Source organism: Populus trichocarpa, chromosome 5 (assembly GCF_000002775.5).
Source record: "Populus trichocarpa isolate Nisqually-1 chromosome 5, P.trichocarpa_v4.1, whole genome shotgun sequence".
Classification (NCBI taxonomy): domain Eukaryota; kingdom Viridiplantae; phylum Streptophyta; class Magnoliopsida; order Malpighiales; family Salicaceae; genus Populus; species Populus trichocarpa.
The window spans coordinates 10,914,517-10,932,955 of NC_037289.2; the positions used below are offsets into that span (position 1 = coordinate 10,914,517).

The following is an 18,439-nucleotide window of genomic DNA, read 5'->3' on the forward strand; positions in this document are numbered from 1 at the left end:
GGTAGGTTTTTCATTTTCAACTTTATATATTAACTATTTATTGTCTGTGGGATTGGTGATATTTAATAAGTAGTTAAGTGAAACTTAAATATTTATGATACTATTGGAAAAAAAAAGTGAATCATACCTTGTTAGCCAATCAATTTACTTACTGATATCCATTTGGTTGTTATATATTTAAAGGAGTTGCCTCTTTCCACTATTAATTTCAGTGTGCCCACTTAAGAAATCAATCATGTTCTTTCCATGTAGCTCAAAAAAATCATGTGTTTACATATAAAATAAAAATATATGTGTCAAGTTTAGCAACTAGTGATTGTCGATCAAACTAGAAAAGTTCAATGAGTAGTTGATCAAAAGTCATGATCTATTAAAAGAGAACAATCAATCAATAGTGTTTGAATAAACACATAACTAGAGAGAAAAAGTCCTAGTTAGAGAAGGAATTCTTTATAAAATAAAAAATAAATAGGAGATTAAAGTATAATTCATCCATGTATCAATAAAAGGGGAATTTAGCTTGTATTAGAATATAATAAATATTTTTATCTGATACTAACATATGCATAAGATTAGAATTACCTATATAAGTAGGATTCAAACTCTAACATTATAAATAGAATCAAATGCTACTATAAACTAAGGTGAGCCCAACATTTTCAAATTTTTGCAATTTATATTCTATCTTTTCCTAAACAGTTTTATTTCTTTAGATTTATTTATTAATTTCCTTTCTTTATTACTTTATTTATTGTCTACACCTAAGATAATTGCAAGCTTTTCTCCCTTAAGTCTTAAGTGTTTTATTTCATAATGGTATTTTTGAATAGATAGCCTTTACTAATGGTCCAAGATCTAAAATCCTCATTTCTTTTAATTAGGGGTAGTTACTGTCTTATTACAGGTTCAATTCTAAAAATATTTAATTAGCAACATAATAAATTTGTATGCCAATGGGAAAATGATTTAAAATATGTTTCAAAAGTCATTAAAATATGCTAAAAAAAGGTAAACTCATTTTTATTGTATTGGACAAATAGTAAGTACAAACAATAGAGAAAGATCAGCCTAAAAATCCACCATCTTCCTAGATTTTAATAGATCAACTATTGGAAGACATGTCTAGAGATAGGTATTCAATGTCTAACTCACAACTACAACACAAATTATATTTAAAAACAACTCTAGTGCCCTTAAACAATCTTTTATATTCTCATCAGTTTTAATAGGGTCATCACCACCAACCATGAACAAACATGTTCATGCATCATCACTTCATACACAATTATACATGTATATATTGTATAGATTATGCAACGTTTTATGATGGTCACAACAATCTATGATAAATTTTAGCCAACCAACCATGATTGTTCCTGAATGAGCATTTTACTATCAATGTATAAATATCTTTAATATTAATATATGAGCTCTTTAGATGGAGATGACGAGCACAAGTAACATAACATATCACAATAACATAATGGTGGTCAACTAAACCATGTAAGCCATATCTAATCACTTAAATATGATATAACACAAGCTTAATCATAATAGGCCTAGTAAAATATGAATGTATTGTTAGTGTATATGCTCTGTATGCAATTAGTTAGTTACACGTGACATTTAGTTTATTTATGTGAATGAATCTAATATTTGATTAATATATATAGAGGAAAGATAAAGTTATTCGGATAAAAATACTTTGCAAATAAAATTATAAAATTGTTATAATTATGAGATTCATATTCTATCAAAATATTATTCCTAAATGTTCCTTGTTGATACTCTATTAAGACTAGATATTAATTGGAACCGTTGAGACTTGTATATATTATGTTATTTTCCTTACAAAAGAAAGCAATTGTTATCATAAGCTGAGACATTAGAAATACTTGAAACTAATATGTAGGTGTATATTACATGAAATATACATTGAATTAACCTGCATTGGGATTTCATATGTAAAGATTACATGTATGAAAATGCTCAAGAAGTGATCCTTAGACTTAATATCACTAAGTTATATTATATAAGAAATGTTATACTTTAATCTTGACTGTATATTGTCCTGATCAAGGGTAATAAATGAGCAAATATTAGGTATAACATGAACTATATGAAGGTATTTGATGGATTAAGAAAGGATTTAACATCCTAGATGAATTAGAAAAAATATTCCACATGTTCTCAAATATTATTGATTGTGAAATCTTTGTGCCAAGTAGAATTAGATTTGAAAAGAATTTTAATTCTTATTCAAATTATTAATGACTATAATGTTGAAAACATATATAATTTAATAGGGCAAACACATTTCATACTATAATATCTAAATTAAAATATTCTTAATGAAAAGATAATAATTATTCTAAACAATTACTCATTAAAAGGTTAAGTCAAACCACACATGACTTTCCTAACATTTAGGAGATCATGACATTCTTGATGAAAAAATAATAATTATTCTAAAAAATTACTCATTAAAAAGTTAAGTCAAATCACACATGACTTTTCTAAGATTTAGGAGATCATGACACGTTGATAAATAATGCATTTGATCTATAAATGTAGATCAATAATTATTGTATTAATAAATAAATTATTGAATTTATTTAAACCTAATTTATTTAGGATTATGATTTTTATATGGGCTAACTTATTAGAAACCTAATAAGTCGTACATATTAAACACTATTAATCAAAAATTAAATTGAAATAATTAATCAAGTGTGACTTGATTATGAATTAAGTTTTAGAGTTTGAGGACTAAAATGTAATTAATACAAGGGATTATAATTCTAAACCTAGAAAAATCAAGTAAGGACTTAGTTGAATAAATTTTAAAAATTATCCTAAAATAATATATATTATATTATTTAAGGAGCAAAGTGATATTTTTCCATGGTTATTAAGTTTTTTCTATGAATAGAATGTTATGTCTAATGTTTTGTATGTATAATGTATTGTACACACTCCACCTATACTAACATTCAGAGTAGAGAAAAGAAAAGGCTAGCACTTAAGGCACATAGATCTCTCATTTCTAAAAAGGTTTTAGGATGTTTCTTATTAATGGTTCATGTGAATTATTATTAGAGGCCAGACACTTCGATAACTTATGACATGCGATATCCTAGCCTTGAAGAAGTTGATATATCAAACCTTAGAAAGAAGATCTGATCTTAAAGTAATTTTTTCTCAAATCATAAATATTCCTAGATTATCTAATTGGATTATTCGAACTTTAAAAAAATTAAATTACTGTCTAACTAGATCATTGGGACTTTAAAAAAATTTAAATTACCATTTTTGTTGCATCTAAGAGTTTTAGAAAACCCAACATGTATACATTTAAGGGACAAATCCCAGGAAAATCTACAATAATAAGCATTTTAGTAAAGATGTTTAGAATGTTTATACCTTCCACAATATGATATTTTTTTGTGTATTAGATGTAGCAATAATCACAACCCAATCTGAGCATGATAACTTGTAACACTCTACATACTCCTCAAGTAAAGAAATAACCACAAGTTAATTGGCTTCATAAATTTTTTATTCCATACCATAACCTACTATTGAGCAATGTTATGCCTCATGAGAATATTATTTAGATGCTTAGGACTATAAGAAGCCATATTGGTCATGTTTGAGGTTCATGAAAGGTTTTGTGGAGCTAACCAATCTATAATTAAGATAGGAGTGGCTTATCATAAACAATGACTTTTATTGGCCATTCACAGCCAAGGATTGCATTAGTTATGCAAAAACAATGCTAAGAATGTTTATAGTTTTGTCAAATCCAACATACACTTTATAATAAACCTAATATAGTGGTCAAAACATAGCTATTCAAAGGGAGTAAAATAGACATAATTGGCAAGATATATCCTTAATATTCAAGAGGACATAACTACATTATAGTAGTCATGAATTACTTCATCAAAAGGGTGGAATATATTCTTTATCGATCGATCAATCAGAAAAAATGATCAAATTCATTAAGGAGAATATCATACATAAATTTGGTTTCTGATAAACAATCACAACTAACCAAGGGTCAATATGAACTAGAAAGGATATGAAGTGATTTGAATAGGATTATGGACTTAAAATAGTCTATTTTACTACTTACAAATGAGGAAAAAAACTACCCAACAAAACTCTTACCCTCAACATTAAAAAAGTAGTCATAAATAATCCTGAAGTATGGTATGGTGACCATATAAGGCTTAACAAAGACTATTTTAAGAACCTTACCATTTATTATAACATATGGTCATGATGTCATGTTAACTAGGGAGTTTAAATTATAATTCCTCAAAAGGGTTTTCTAATATAATATGGATAGCTTAGATTATCAATCAACTATATTAGCTTATATAAAGGACTTGGATGAGGTAACACTTTATATTTTAGATTATTTTCTAGAATATAAGATAAAGGTAAAGAAAGGCACATAATAAATGTAATAAATGTGTTCAGTTGAAATATTTCTTAGAAAGTGATTTGGAATAAAAGGCTATATTCCTAATTGTCTATGAGAATTAAAAAATATAACAAATAGTCACCTAACTAGAAGGGACTAAACTTTATTTCCAATGCTCTTAAAGGAGGTTTCTATCACGTAGCTAACCAAGATAGAAAAATACATTATTGATTAATCAATGATTGTTATTTGAAGAAATATTATCCCTACTAGAATACTAAGCTAAAAAATGGTGCTCTTGAAGGAAGTAAGGGGATTGAAATGGAAATAACAACCATAAGATTACTATAAGATTATTGTTGTTGCATCTCAAGTATAATTAGTTATGCTTGAGTTTATAAATTGGTTCAAATTTGAGTTTCTCTTCAAATCATGAATTCAAATTGTTAAAAAATCATTTAATACAAAAAAATAAAATTCTTTTTCAAATAAGATAAAGAATAAATTATGGCTGTATTTCATAAAAGATCAGTGCATGAACATTATTCAATTGTGAAATAACTAATGATTATATCTTTATAAGATTTCCTAGATGAAGGAGCCCTATCAAGGTCATTCGATGCCTTCTTTCGTGATGGTCTTTGTTGTTTGAAAAGAGTAGAGGTAGTGTTGACAGACTTTTAAAGAAATTTATTTTTCTACATGAATAATGACTTTAGTCTCTCTAAAGGTTAGATCAGACTTAGCCTCAAAAAGCTCCCTAACCAATTTTTCCCTTATATGAGCCATCTTGGCTTCTTGAGACTAGACTTGTAAGGAAGTATTTTTAAATGATTGGCTAACCTATTGGATAGTTGAATACATAGCCTCTCATGATTATGTTTTAAGCTCTAAAAAATATTAGATAGTTTCATAGTCCTATAATACTTTTGTTGCAATATCTCTAATACTAATAAAAGAATTAATACCCTTTTGTAGTTGTACCAAGACTTTATTTACACTTTGACCAAATAAATCTTTGCGCTTTAGGGAGATTGTCCTTCATAAACTACTTCAAACCATCAATAAAAGGTTTATTACCTAAAACACTTTCCTCTAGGGCAAGAATGACTAGTAATAACTCTCACAATTGGTTTTTTTTAGAGTTTATTTTAAGATGTGAAATGTCCACTAATAGAGGAGCATAAATTTAAAAGAGTTGGACATCTAAGTTTCTTTGATATAAAAAGAAAAATTTTCATTTACGATTAGAAATATTGAAATTAATTAAAAGTTAAATAACAACATGGACTTACATGCCAACTTTGTGGAGTCATTACAAAAAATTAAAATAACACCATGATTTTTTTCCTCTTCAACAAGAGATGCAAAAGCATCAGTGCATTGGCCTCTTAAAGATATTATCCCTTGGATCAATCACTAGTGTTAATCATTCACCTTGATTATTCTCAATTTGATCACCCATTTCTTTGTTAGAAGGTATAGCTTTTAAGGTGACTATAATAATACTCTTGGTGTGTTTTTTCCTTCATAGAATGAATAACCAAGTTGTAACTAATACTCATGCTTCTACAAAAACAACTTCCAAAGGTCAAGACACACTTTTAACTTGGAAAGAGGGTACCTTGTGAGGTTTCGTCACCAAGGTTGAGCTTATATTAGAACTTGAAAACATGCTAAGTTTTTTCTGGTACTTTGACAGGATCACATTGCTAGGTAAAAGTAATTCAAGTTGATGGCACTTCACAAGTAAATAAGAGAGGAACTTCAATAGCTTGGGTGAGTGAGACATCATGGCTTTAAATAGCAGTAGTAGAGGGTATAATTTCTAGAAGAGATAGAGTCACTAGTTTATTTAATAAACACTAAGAGTAGGATCAATCTTATGTCGTGAGACTGTATATAGAAAGGTTATTAGAATGTAAATAAACAACAAACTATAATAAAAATAAGTTTGAAATAAATGTTACTATCAAAGCCTTTAGGAGTATACCTTTTACTCGATGTAGTTGGAAGGTTAGTTGTAATTCTTATCTTGCTCCTTTTCTTGAGAGGTTGATCATCAAAATAGAACTTTGTTATTATATCTTTTAGAAAACATTAGATAACAATTCTAAGGTGGTAATAATTGAGATGGTATTTTTATAACTTCCCTTACGTGGTCCATAATGTCAAATACTAGTCTATTTGGACCTTCCTTATCCACTCCATATAGTATGAAAAAGAGAATTCCTTAGAGGAATCCTAATTGCTTAACCACTAAGTGAGGGTTATAAGGATCATAAGAATATGATTTGTCCTTTGGGATAAGGTTTTCAATCTTCTTTGTACCTTGCCTTAGTTAATTCCAATAGAGATATAATTATGTCGCTTACACTAGTGAGGTTCAGGAAGAATTGTACATATTCTCCAAAAACAAAATGAAGGTTATATGATCTCTTATAAAGGATGTTTTTCTCTTTTTTCTCTTTTTATAAGTCTTATAAATTCTACTTCACCTTTTACTAAATCCTCCAAAGAACTGGTATTAATTTTGTAGTTGCATAGATCTCTTTACTAATTTAGTGAAGGCTATTAATTATGACCAATTCATAAATAGTAATGGTCTCTAACCATACTTGAATATGAAAATGTGTACCAAAATAATATTGCATGCTGTCGAGCTATCTAGTGTCATTACTAGAAAATCGATAAATACAAACAGAAATATCGAGGGGATATTTCTATCGGTAAATTTCTGAGGGATTTTACCGACGGAAATAATCCCTCGGTATATACCGAGGGAATTATAGTGGGAAAAAATTAAAACAAAGCAAAAAAAATGATAAGGTGTCATTTTTACCAATGGAATTACCGACGGAAAATTTCGTCGGTAAAATTGTTGGTAAACTATGAACACTGTTCATTATGTCAATTACAAAGGGAATCACCGATGGAAAATTCCGTCGATATTTTCCAGAGAGCTCCAGAACTGTTCACTTTCCAATTGCACTGTTAATTGTTGTTATTTACGGATAAAATCACTGACGGATTAAAAAGTCGTCAGTGTTATTTGACGGTTTTCTAAAAAAAATCAATTAATTTAAAATTTTCATTTGCCACGTTACATTCCCCTAAACACACCTTTACTTTATCTAACGTTCTTCACGTTCCTCATATTACCAAACCATTGCTATCTGTTCAAATTTTTTTTCATGATAATAATGTTTATTTTGAATTTCATGCCTTTGTGTTTTATGTAAAGGATCTCACCACCAAAACAATACTCCTTTCCGGTCAGAGTAATGAAGGTCTGTACGTTCTTTCTGAGTCTTCTGCCACTGTCATTCCTCAAGCATATTGGTCTCCTTGCGTCTCTGCGACTACTAATATATGGCATCGTCGATTGGGTCACCCCACTTCCTGTATTTTCAATTTGTTACTTTCTAAAAATAAAATAATGTGTACTTCTAGGCGCTCTCTTGTTCAATGTCAAGCTTGTCCGCTTGGCAAGTCTTCGCGTTTGTCTTTACGACTGACGGGTCATAAAACTTCTGCTCCACTTGATTTAATATTTAGTGATGTTTGGGGCCCTGCTCCTATGTTTTCATCTGATGGTTTTCGTTACTTTGTTATCTTTATCGATGTGCATACAAAATATATCTGGTATTATCCTCTTGTTTCCAAATCAGATGTGTTTTCTATATTTCAACGTTTCCAATTGCTTGTTGAGCGTCAGTTTTTATGATGATCATTATGGAGGCACAAGTTCTTCTCCTTTAAAGTTGCATCTTTTCAAGTCTGCTACTACCGTCATCACATATTCTGCAGCAGGCTCTTCTTGATCTGCTGTTGCGGACACAGGTTCTTTGACAGATCCCTCTACAAGTTTGTAACTCTTTATTGATCTCTCATCCTATCCGCTTCGGCAGCTTCCCCAATCAGAGTCCTCTCCCCCTCAATCTGCATCATCTAATGGTTCTTCACCCACGATTGCCAAAACCTACACTTCTCACAACGTCTGTAGCCCCCTCTGCTGCCCCTATCTCTCGGGTAACGTCCTCTCCTACCTTTGAGCTCATTGCCTTCTCTGATGCTGACATGATAAAGCACCGTGTGGATGGCAATATTGAGCGATATAAGGCACGCTTGGTTGCTAGAGGCTTTACTCAGCAAGAAGGCATTGACTACTCTGAAACTTTCAGTCCAGTTGTTAAGCAAGAGACCGTCAGATTAGTCTTCTCCAATGCGGTCTCGCGTAATTGGAAGATCCATCAACTTGATATTCATAATGCATTCCTTAATGATGTTCTTGCCGAAGAGGTCTACATGAAACAACCTCCAGGTTTTATTGATTCTGCTCTTCCTTCTCATGTGTGCTGGTTGCATCTTTCTATGGTTTAAAACAGGCTCCACGAGCATGGAATACTCGTCTGAGTGACTTTCTGCTTTCTGTTGGGTTTCATGCTTCCAAGGTTGACACATCCTTATTTATCTTGTCTGTTGGTGTCGATATCTTCTATCTTCTGGTTTATGTTGATGACATTCTGCTTATGAGTAGCAACTCTATTGTACTTCACCGCCTAATACAGTTACTCAGCTCAGAGTTTAAGCTTCGTGACTTAGGTGTTGCTCACTATTTTTTGGGCATTGGGGTTCACTCCACTGCTATGGGCCTAATGTTACGACAACATAAGTATATCCTTGACATCCTCACTCGAGCTCGTATGACTTTCTACAAACCAGTTGATACGCCTATCTCTACTTCCAAAGTCACCATAATGTCGGATCCTTTGTTTCCTAATCCTACACTGTTTTGTCAGATTGTGGGTGCTCTTCAATATCTCACCTTATTAGACTAGATATCTGCTTTGTGGTTAACAGAGTTTGTCAGTTTATGCATGCTCCTATAGACTCTTATTGGGGTGTCGTTAAACGCATTCTGCATTATCTACGAGGTACAGCTACCTATGACTTACATATAACTCGCAGTTCCTTATTTAATCTACATGGCTTTACAAATGCTGATTGGAAAGGTAGTACTGATAATCGAAAATCCATAGGTGGTTATCTTGTCTTCTTTGGTCAGACATCGATTTCATGAAAATTAAGCAAGCAACGCACCGTTGCTCGCTCCTCCACCAAGGCTGAGTATAAAGCATTGGCAGATGACACTGCTGAGGTTATTTGGCTTCATTATCTATTGAGTGATCTGCATATTCGTTATGCTTCTGCTCTTACTATTTAGTGTGATAATCTTGGGGCTATTTATTTATCTGCAAATTCTATCTTTCATGCTCGTACTAAACACGTTGATATTAACTATCATTTTGTACGAGACAGAGTTGTGAAGAAAGAAATTCAGATTCGCTTTATCTCCTCTCATGATCAACTTGTCGATGTTCTTACTAAACCGCTTCCTACTGCTCCGTTTACTGCTTTTCGATTCAAGCTTCAGGTCGATCCTCTATCCTAAGCTTGAGGGGGCATATTATAGAATGCACCTATATAGAAAATATTGTATATAGAAAATTTTGTAGTCATACTCTTGTGTGGTAATCTCCACCATTGCTATTGTATATTACCCTACACACACACACACACACACACATATAAAGTGTTGGCTAACCATTAAGTTAAGCCTCTTAATTATTCTCAACTACCCTAACATAGCCTAGATAATCTCAACCCACTCTCAACTTGAATCATTAATTTAGCATAAAGATTTGAATTAGATTTTCGTCGTAGGATCAACTCTTTGTTTGCTCTATACTATCTTATTTGTTTAAGTTAGGGTAATTAATATATGTGACCATGACATCCCAACATTATTGGATGGTTATTTTATTGGTAACACTCACTTATCAAGCCTATTATTATCCATGAACAAAGCTTAGTGTCCGGTGAAGTTTTCTCAGCTTCATCAATATCTTTTCCTATGAATGTAATAAAAAAAATAAAAAAAAGCTAGAGAGTTTTAGGTGAGAAGAGATATACCCTCACACGATTTTTTTTTAAAAAACCTTTATTCTTAATATTAAAGAATATTTCTTGAAGAGTGGAATATTATTTTGACTTGTGTAGTTAAAACAAATAGCAGGTTATTCTTTTGAACAATTTAGTTTCAATCCCGATAAATTTTATATGAACATGAAAGGTATGCTTCTGCTTATGAAGATATTGTATTCTAATAAGACTTGGACTTGTGATTATAATTCTTTTGCAGACTTTAATTAAGAGTGCGGGATATTCCATAAAAATTTTGAATTAAGGAGGTAGCCATGCATTAGAATCCTTTAACCCAATTACAACACACAAACAAGATAACAAGAAAATCATGACTAATTACAAAACCCAAAAAAAGTACTATTGACTTGTACAGAAAAAAGACAATTGCCCAGCTAATCCTATCTCTCATCTAAGCATCTGCATTGTGCCCTCCGTATTAGCAGCAGGGTCGAAATTCTTTACCAAAGAAGAATAACCAACACTAGGCATTGTAACTCCGGTGATGCCAAAACCACCCATTGGCCTATTAGCACCAGTTTGTTCTAAAGATTGCACTTGCATCTTCAAGAATTTCACATAATGTATAGCCTCATCTAACATAGAAGCCGTGTCCATTTTGGTGCCTCCTGGAACTAATCTCTGGAGAATCCTTATCCTCTCACTTATTCTTTCCCTTCTATGCCTCGCAGCTACACTTTGTGGATCCTTAGATATCTTGACATTCCTTCTTTTTGGAGGCTTTACCGATTCCGGGTCTATATGTGCTGGTTGCATTGCTGCTATGCGAAAGATCATCTCTCTAATTGTTGTAGTTGAGTTTTTCTTCTCTATTGAAGATAAGAAAGAGTTTGCATTTGAGAATGGAGTACCATATTCGAATTTTTTGGCCATCATGTCGTGTTGAAGAGATGGTGTCACTGGTTCTTGGATTGGAGTGCCCATAAATGGCATGGAGCAAGGTGGATTTATCAGTGGTGGTGAAGATGCATGTGGATTATGCCAGATAGGTGGCGAAGCTACAGTATTAGCTGTAGGATTCCCGTTGGAGAATTGGATTTCTTGTAGTAGTGTTGAAGTGTTAGTAGTGTTGTAAAAAGGCTCGCTGCAAAAATCAGGAAGCTTTTCCATGTGCATCATCATTGTCATCATATCCACATCCATTGATTCTAACAATCTTGGAAACTGCCCCCCCCCCCCCCCCCCAAGGTATCAGGAAGAAAAAAAAAAACAGAAAGTGTGTGTTAAGTGTATGTAGAAGAGCTAGGGAGGGACGGGGGAGGGAATGGGTTGATAACTGGGATATATTCACAGACTGAACAACTGAGCAACAGAGGTATGGAGGAGCAGATAGAAGAGAGGCTTAAGAGGGAGATTTTAAGGGCTTTGTTGCTTGATAAATATTGCAGAGATAAAGGAGAAAGAAAATATTATAAAAACAATTGTGTAAGATTATTTCAGAAACCCATCACCATTTCAGTAGGGTTACAGGAAGTGGAAGGCTTTATATGGCAACTTGTATGGTATATTTTATTCATGCAAAGTTGACAGAGAGACCGCCCATGATGCAGGACTAACCAGAAGATAATATACTCACAGCTGTCTCATCTTTACTTGTGACAAAAATGTCAACTGCAACTATAAAAGATCAATGGTAAATAGACCTTACATGGATTGAGGCCCACAAAGTAGAGGGCTAGGATTAAAGGGATCTGGTGCATGAACCACTTAATTTGAAACTCTCTTTTAGGACCCTTTTTTAAGTGCTTTTGATCTAATTGAGAGTGTGCAAGTGCATTGCTTTGCTTTGCCTAGAAATTTTACATTTTTGCAATTAATAATGACCCGTGAAACCCCACCATTCACATGACATATGTCAGAAGATCAACCAACCAGACCACCCCTTTCATTTGGGATGGATGACCGCCCGGCAGCCGGTGAAGAATTCCGGTGTGTCAGTGGCTGTAGTATGTACACTGACTCAAATTACTGATGCTGGTCTCACGCTGCTTCCTCTGTGGCACACTTTCCAAAGTGGATTAAGAGATGGATGCTGATGCTGACCCCTAGTGCAAGTACACAAACTGATCATTTTCTGTGATGTAATTTCTAACATGTAATTGCCTTTACTTCTGTATAAAGTAGCTTTCAGTTTTCATGGAATTGTAAATTTAGCTAGGATTTGAACAGAGATTGTAAAATTTAATTTAATGCAGAGAATAGACATATAGTGGTTCCCTACTTCGAATTTTAACCCCATGCCGTTCGAGATGCCAGAAGTCGATTTTAATTACACCTTGTATATGCATGATTAAGGAAAATGAAAATATTTTTTTCAGCATTAAAGATATTTTCTCATACATTGAATTTGAGTCCCTTCCATTGTCCACAACCAAATTGTTGGTGCATGCATAAAAAATTATTTTCTTGCAAATCCTTTAAAGATTTTATATCTTGAAATATGATAAATTGATGAAAAATCCATGACAACAACTAAATCAAGTCTTTAGACGTGTAGGAAAAATGATATTCATGACATTAAAAGGCATTTGATTCATACATTAATAGGTTTTAGTTTCAGTACACTTCAAAAAAACAAAATTACCTAGAAATATATGTGAGGAAATGGAACATATGGCTTGTGTACATTATATATATATATATATATATATATATATAATCTTACAGCAAGCAAGCAATCATTAAGGGAAAACTAAAATTGATCTATATATGATCCACAATTAATATAATTATTGATGATTACGATTGCTATTAATTTAATTTATTTGTGATTTAATGAGGAATTGATAAGAGAACATGTTCTGTCTTAAAAGTGCCCAACTAGACAGAGAGTATCTAATTAGATATGAAAAGTATGTATAGGTTGTTCTTCCTATACTCTTAAATTATTATCATGGAAAAAGAAAAGCCTTATCTTCACAGCATAAAGCTTTAAGAGATGCACGCGCAGGACCTCTGCTCGAATGGAAATATATAAAACTCACTAGAAATTGAAGATCATGCCCATTGTTCAATATTCGAGCCTGATTTCTTTTTTCTTTTACTTGGGGGTAAACTCAATATGATCACTGTATCTTGTACGATCTGAATATTGCAATTAAGTAAGTAATTAATGTTAATTATGCTCATATATATGTGTGTGTGTGTGTGTGTGTGTGTTTGATGGTGATATAATTTTGAACCAATGCAGAATAAGCAAAAGCAATGCATGATAGAGCTTATCCTGCATGAAGCTAAAACTATTGCGGGGGTGAAGCAAAATTGAGGGAGTCCAAGAGGAATCTGCTGTGTGAGAGAGATCGATCCATATCGTAGAGAAATTGCAAGAGCAAAAACTAATATATTTGGAGTGCACCGATCGTTTCATTGATAATTTTATAGAAGTTAAAAAAACATACGCAATGTTCTATTTAGCAACAAAAAAAAATCATCACAAAATGTATGTATGCTATTAATTAACAAAAAGATGCCACAACAATCTAAAAAGAGCAGCAGTGCATTGCAAGGGAGCCAAGCAAAATGTTGATGGGGTACTCCAGAGGGGCATGCAACAGTGACAAGAAAACAGGCTGTGCAGGTGTTGCATACACATAAAGCATGTGTGATCCTGTTGATGGAGAAACCATTCAAATGAGAAGGGAAAATCGGTAGTGCTAAGGATTAAATGTAAGTGACCTTGCATGGATAAAAATGGCTTTCTTCATTAAAATTGCGTCTTAATTATATCCCTTGTCTAGACTGTTTTTCTGTTCTGCTTATTTATTTATTTGTCTAATAATTAATGGTTGCGGAATTAATTATTCATTACATCTATATATAACCATTAAATTCTGCTCCCTCTCAAGCATCGATCCTTTGCTACCTTCATATGGGCTTAAGTAAGGAAGCATTCTCATGGTTTGACAATTATAATTTACTCCCGTTAACTTCTCTTTTTCCGACTCCAACCACTCTTCAACTTTCCATGTTTTTCCAGTTTAACTCTGTTGGATTTTACAGTAACAGCACCACCTGGGTTAATCTTTCCAACATGTTCCTTCAAAGCATTCTGAAATCACCCTTCTTCTCTACCCACAATCATATATTATTGAAGGAAAAACATCCTTTTTTTTCTAACTTATTCAGCAACTTTGTGCCCTTACTTTTCTTTCTCACACCTTGTGGAACGTAACTAAATGCATATGCCTATTATCATAAGCCACCATGCACTTAAAAAACTAAAATCAGCACTCCGATTCTAAGCTTAACAATAGCCTCAAATGGAGGGACTTTCTAAGGGGTTTTACTGTCTAAATGTCAGAAAATTGCAAAATTATATCGGGATTGTTTAGGGACAGGTGGTGTTTGGCTTGAAGAAATCAAACTCAATTTTTCAATTAAAATGACATTCTCAATACAATTCAAAATATAGATTTTGAGAACTCTGAGGGGTATAGCTCAACTGGTCAGGTTTTAGGTTTACTTCCTAGAGGTCACCAGTTCAAGTTTCACAAACCTCAGGGTTACTGGAGACTTACATAATCGTTAACTTCAAGGTATGTGAGATTAGTCGAGATGCGCACAAGCTGACACACACACACACATATATAGATTTTGGGTTTTTAGCTGTGTGGACTTTAGGGAATGGAAGAAGTCTTGAAATCCCATAAACATATGTATATACGAAGGTGTTTATTGAAAAGCAATTAATTGTCTTTTTATAGAAGAGTTAGGGAAGGTAGGTGTCCTACAGTCCTAGCACGTGTTAACAAAGCAATTTCAGCAAAACATGAGAGTAAGTTTAGTAAAGTAAAGCAAGAGAATACTTGCCTAATGATGTGATACTAGATATCAAATGATCTATTAGTAGTGTTTATTGATCCTATTTTAAGGTCTAAAGTCTATTTTAAGACCTAAAACAAAGTGGATCAAAGAGAAGTTCAATTGACTAATTCAAAAGACTTGGGTTAAAAAGGTTCAAATCTGACATTCTAGACCTTTGTCTAATTTTTGGGTCATAAATAGAGCTACATGAGAATTTTGGATGTGATTCCACTTGAGTTAGAAACTAAATATTTGTACCTTTTTAACGATATAAGTTAAGTTCTCTAATTTATCTGGACAAGAAAGAATGACATGTTTGAAGTTGAGCCTAGAATCTATTAGCAAAGTGCAAAAACATAGAAGACAATGTTTCTTTAAGAGTTATGGATTCTATTCACTACAAGGAGTCCTTAATAGTATTGAGAACTTATGTGACAAAATTTGACTTACTTATTTTACAAGGATTTCATATCAAATAAGAAGAATTAATTGGTCAGAAATTAATTCTTAATTTACAAGGCATCAGGCTTTTGTTTAATAAGGATTTTTTAATAATTATTTCTCTTAGATATTTTTTACTATTATTTACAGCAAAGGGTGAGAAATAATCTTAGACTATTGATATATTTATTTTTATTATTTTAAACCTTATTTTAATTAGTTTGGGCTTTATTTAAATTGAGTGTACATCTGACCCATTAGTTTTAGAGTTTACACATAAATACTCTTATGTAAGGATTTTTATTCAGTTGATGATTTTTTATCTACAAGTTACCGCATAATGTGTGTCTATTTCTCTTTAAGTGGTTGAGTGATTTCCATACTAAGTTCTTGATTGAACTTGTAAACTCTTCGAAGGATTAATTAACTTCGTTATGATTTATATTTCTCGTCCGTGTGTCATTATAGACGTACGGTGGGGGTGATCAATTGCATATAACTCGGCTCTCCAAGGAAAGGTTCTTATTGGGTAAAGTTTCAAACTTTTCTTCAAACCTCAAATTAGCAATTTAAGGGACAATTCTACATCACTTAATCATGGTCTAGTTTAGAGGGACATTGTCGTTTATTTGGTGGATCATTTGTTTCAAAGATGGAAGATGCATCATGTCAAATGATTCAGATTCACATAAAGGATTAGTTGCAACAACCAATTGAGAGCTATTAATTAAAAGAACGACATTAGTTAGGTATTTGCCACGTATAAAAGTAAAGGAAAGAACTGTCATTGTTGAAAATGAAAGCCAACATCTCTTAAATGAAAGAAATGAGATTGCTGAAACCTTTGAAGAGGTGTCTCCTCTTAAAAGAGTAATTGTCTTTTTACTTGTAATGGCAAAGGATTAATGACAGCTAGTTTGGTGAGAGATGCAACTGTTGTGAAAAAGCAGCATTAGCTCTAGATGGTGAAATGGTCGTAAGAATTGTTTGGTCCAATGAATAAGTAGCTTTAGAGGATGATGGAGTTGTTGTATCAACAAGCGTAAATGCAACAATATACAAGTTCGCTTGAGTAGGTAGGTGTGGATCTTCATCAATCATATTGTCATAAAAAGATTGGTAATAATGATGTCATAGTGGTTGACAACTAACCAAAATATCCTAAACCTAAGCTAAAAAATCTTAATCTTGTTTAATTTGTCAATCATAGGAGGTGAAATGCAATTAACAAGCTCTTTCTCATACAGATGGTAGTGGGCAGCAGAGCTAAAAATATTTTTAGCAGTTTTCCCAACCATTATAAAGGTGGCAAATCATTGCCATCAATTACTACATAGTCAACTCTAATAAACTTGAGGAAATGTTTAAATGTGAGATGAATAAACAAAAGGCATGGTTGAAATAATGCAAAAACAAAATGTATAATTCAGTGTAAGATGTGGAAAACAATCAAAAAGATATTATAACCATGGAATCAGTGTTATTTCATTGTGCTCAATACATCTAAACATAATGCTTTTTTTAGACAATGATTTTATACATTGGTGAAACTTTGATTGTGCCAACCTCTATGAAGATCATAGTCAGCTATTAAAGCTATGCAAGTAAATTTTTTGTTCTACACATTATTAAAACAGATGATAGGTAATTATGTATACATAAAGAACCCAACAAATATTGAAAGAAACACAAAGCATAGAAAGAACAATGGACTTTATTGTTGACATACTTTGTGCTGATATGGATCCTTGCAAAGAATTTCTTTAATTATTTTTATGTTTTTATTTATTTGTTTTTCAATAGATCTAAAACTGTTCATGGAAGTATGGAGTTGTTGGACCTCAACGAGCAGTTAGTCATAGCTAACAATTAAAGTTTATTGGACTTAGCCAACCAAACAATGTCATCAACAACTTCTACTTTCACATTTGGTTATAAGCACCACATTGTTAACATAAAAAAAATCAAATGAAAACCAATAAAAAATATAATTCATTTATGGGCAAGTAAAAAGCAATCTAGTTCATGAGCAAAACTAACAAAACCGGTTTAATTTGGCTAATTAATTCTATAAAGAAAAACTCCAATTAAAATGAAATTTAAATCTTTGTCTAGTCTACCATGCACTTTTCATTTATCCTTTCCCATGGTAGACAAACAATTGTTTTTTTCTTATCAATTAAACAAAGCAAACTTGTATACTGCAACATAAATTAATCATGAAAAGAAAGGGAAATTAAAACCACAAACCATAAAGCTGATGAGAATTAAAAGGAAAGAAAACAAATAGCAGACAAACTTAAAAGCAAACAGTTAGTGGGCAATGTCATTGTTAGCACAACCAAAGCTAAAGCCAAAAAAAGGGCAAGGAGTAGAGCATAAGAAAGTAAGAGCAAAACAAATTGAAGCTTCTAAAGATCATAAGAAAAATTTATAAACCATAAATACAACCAAGCAAGCAACACAAAGCCACTAAGAAAATTTCAAAGGAAAAGCAACTTACAAAGAGCAATAGAAAAAGACATCCCATTTGCAAACTTAAGACAGAAGCAGAAGCAGCTAACCAAAAGATGAGAAGCTCGGAAGGGCATGACAAAACTGTTAAAAAAAAGATGCATAACACAAATCATGGTTAAAATGCAATGAACAAAAAACAAAGAACAAACTCCTAAATGTCAAAACTAAGAGGGCAACAAAAAAAAGCCAAAGCATAATAGAATGTTGGAAAAGAGAATAACACCTCGTGAAAATAACTTG

General features: G+C 32.3%; 1 protein-coding gene across 1 annotated transcript; it reads right to left on the reverse strand.

Moving 5' to 3' along the window:
• Positions 1-10,660: 10,660 nt before the first annotated feature.
• LOC7476385 (transcription factor HEC2) lies at positions 10,661-11,571 on the reverse strand. Its single transcript, XM_002307232.4, has one exon. It carries the CDS (start codon positions 11,567-11,569, stop codon positions 10,826-10,828), a length of 744 nt encoding a protein of 247 aa, XP_002307268.4. The 5' UTR covers positions 11,570-11,571; the 3' UTR covers positions 10,661-10,825.
• Between the last annotated feature and the right edge of the window lie 6,868 nt (positions 11,572-18,439).

Coding starts and splice junctions, on each gene's coding strand:
- LOC7476385 (XM_002307232.4), bottom strand. CDS start 11,569: ATGATGACAATGATGATGCACATGGAAAAGCTTCCTGATTTTTGCAGC.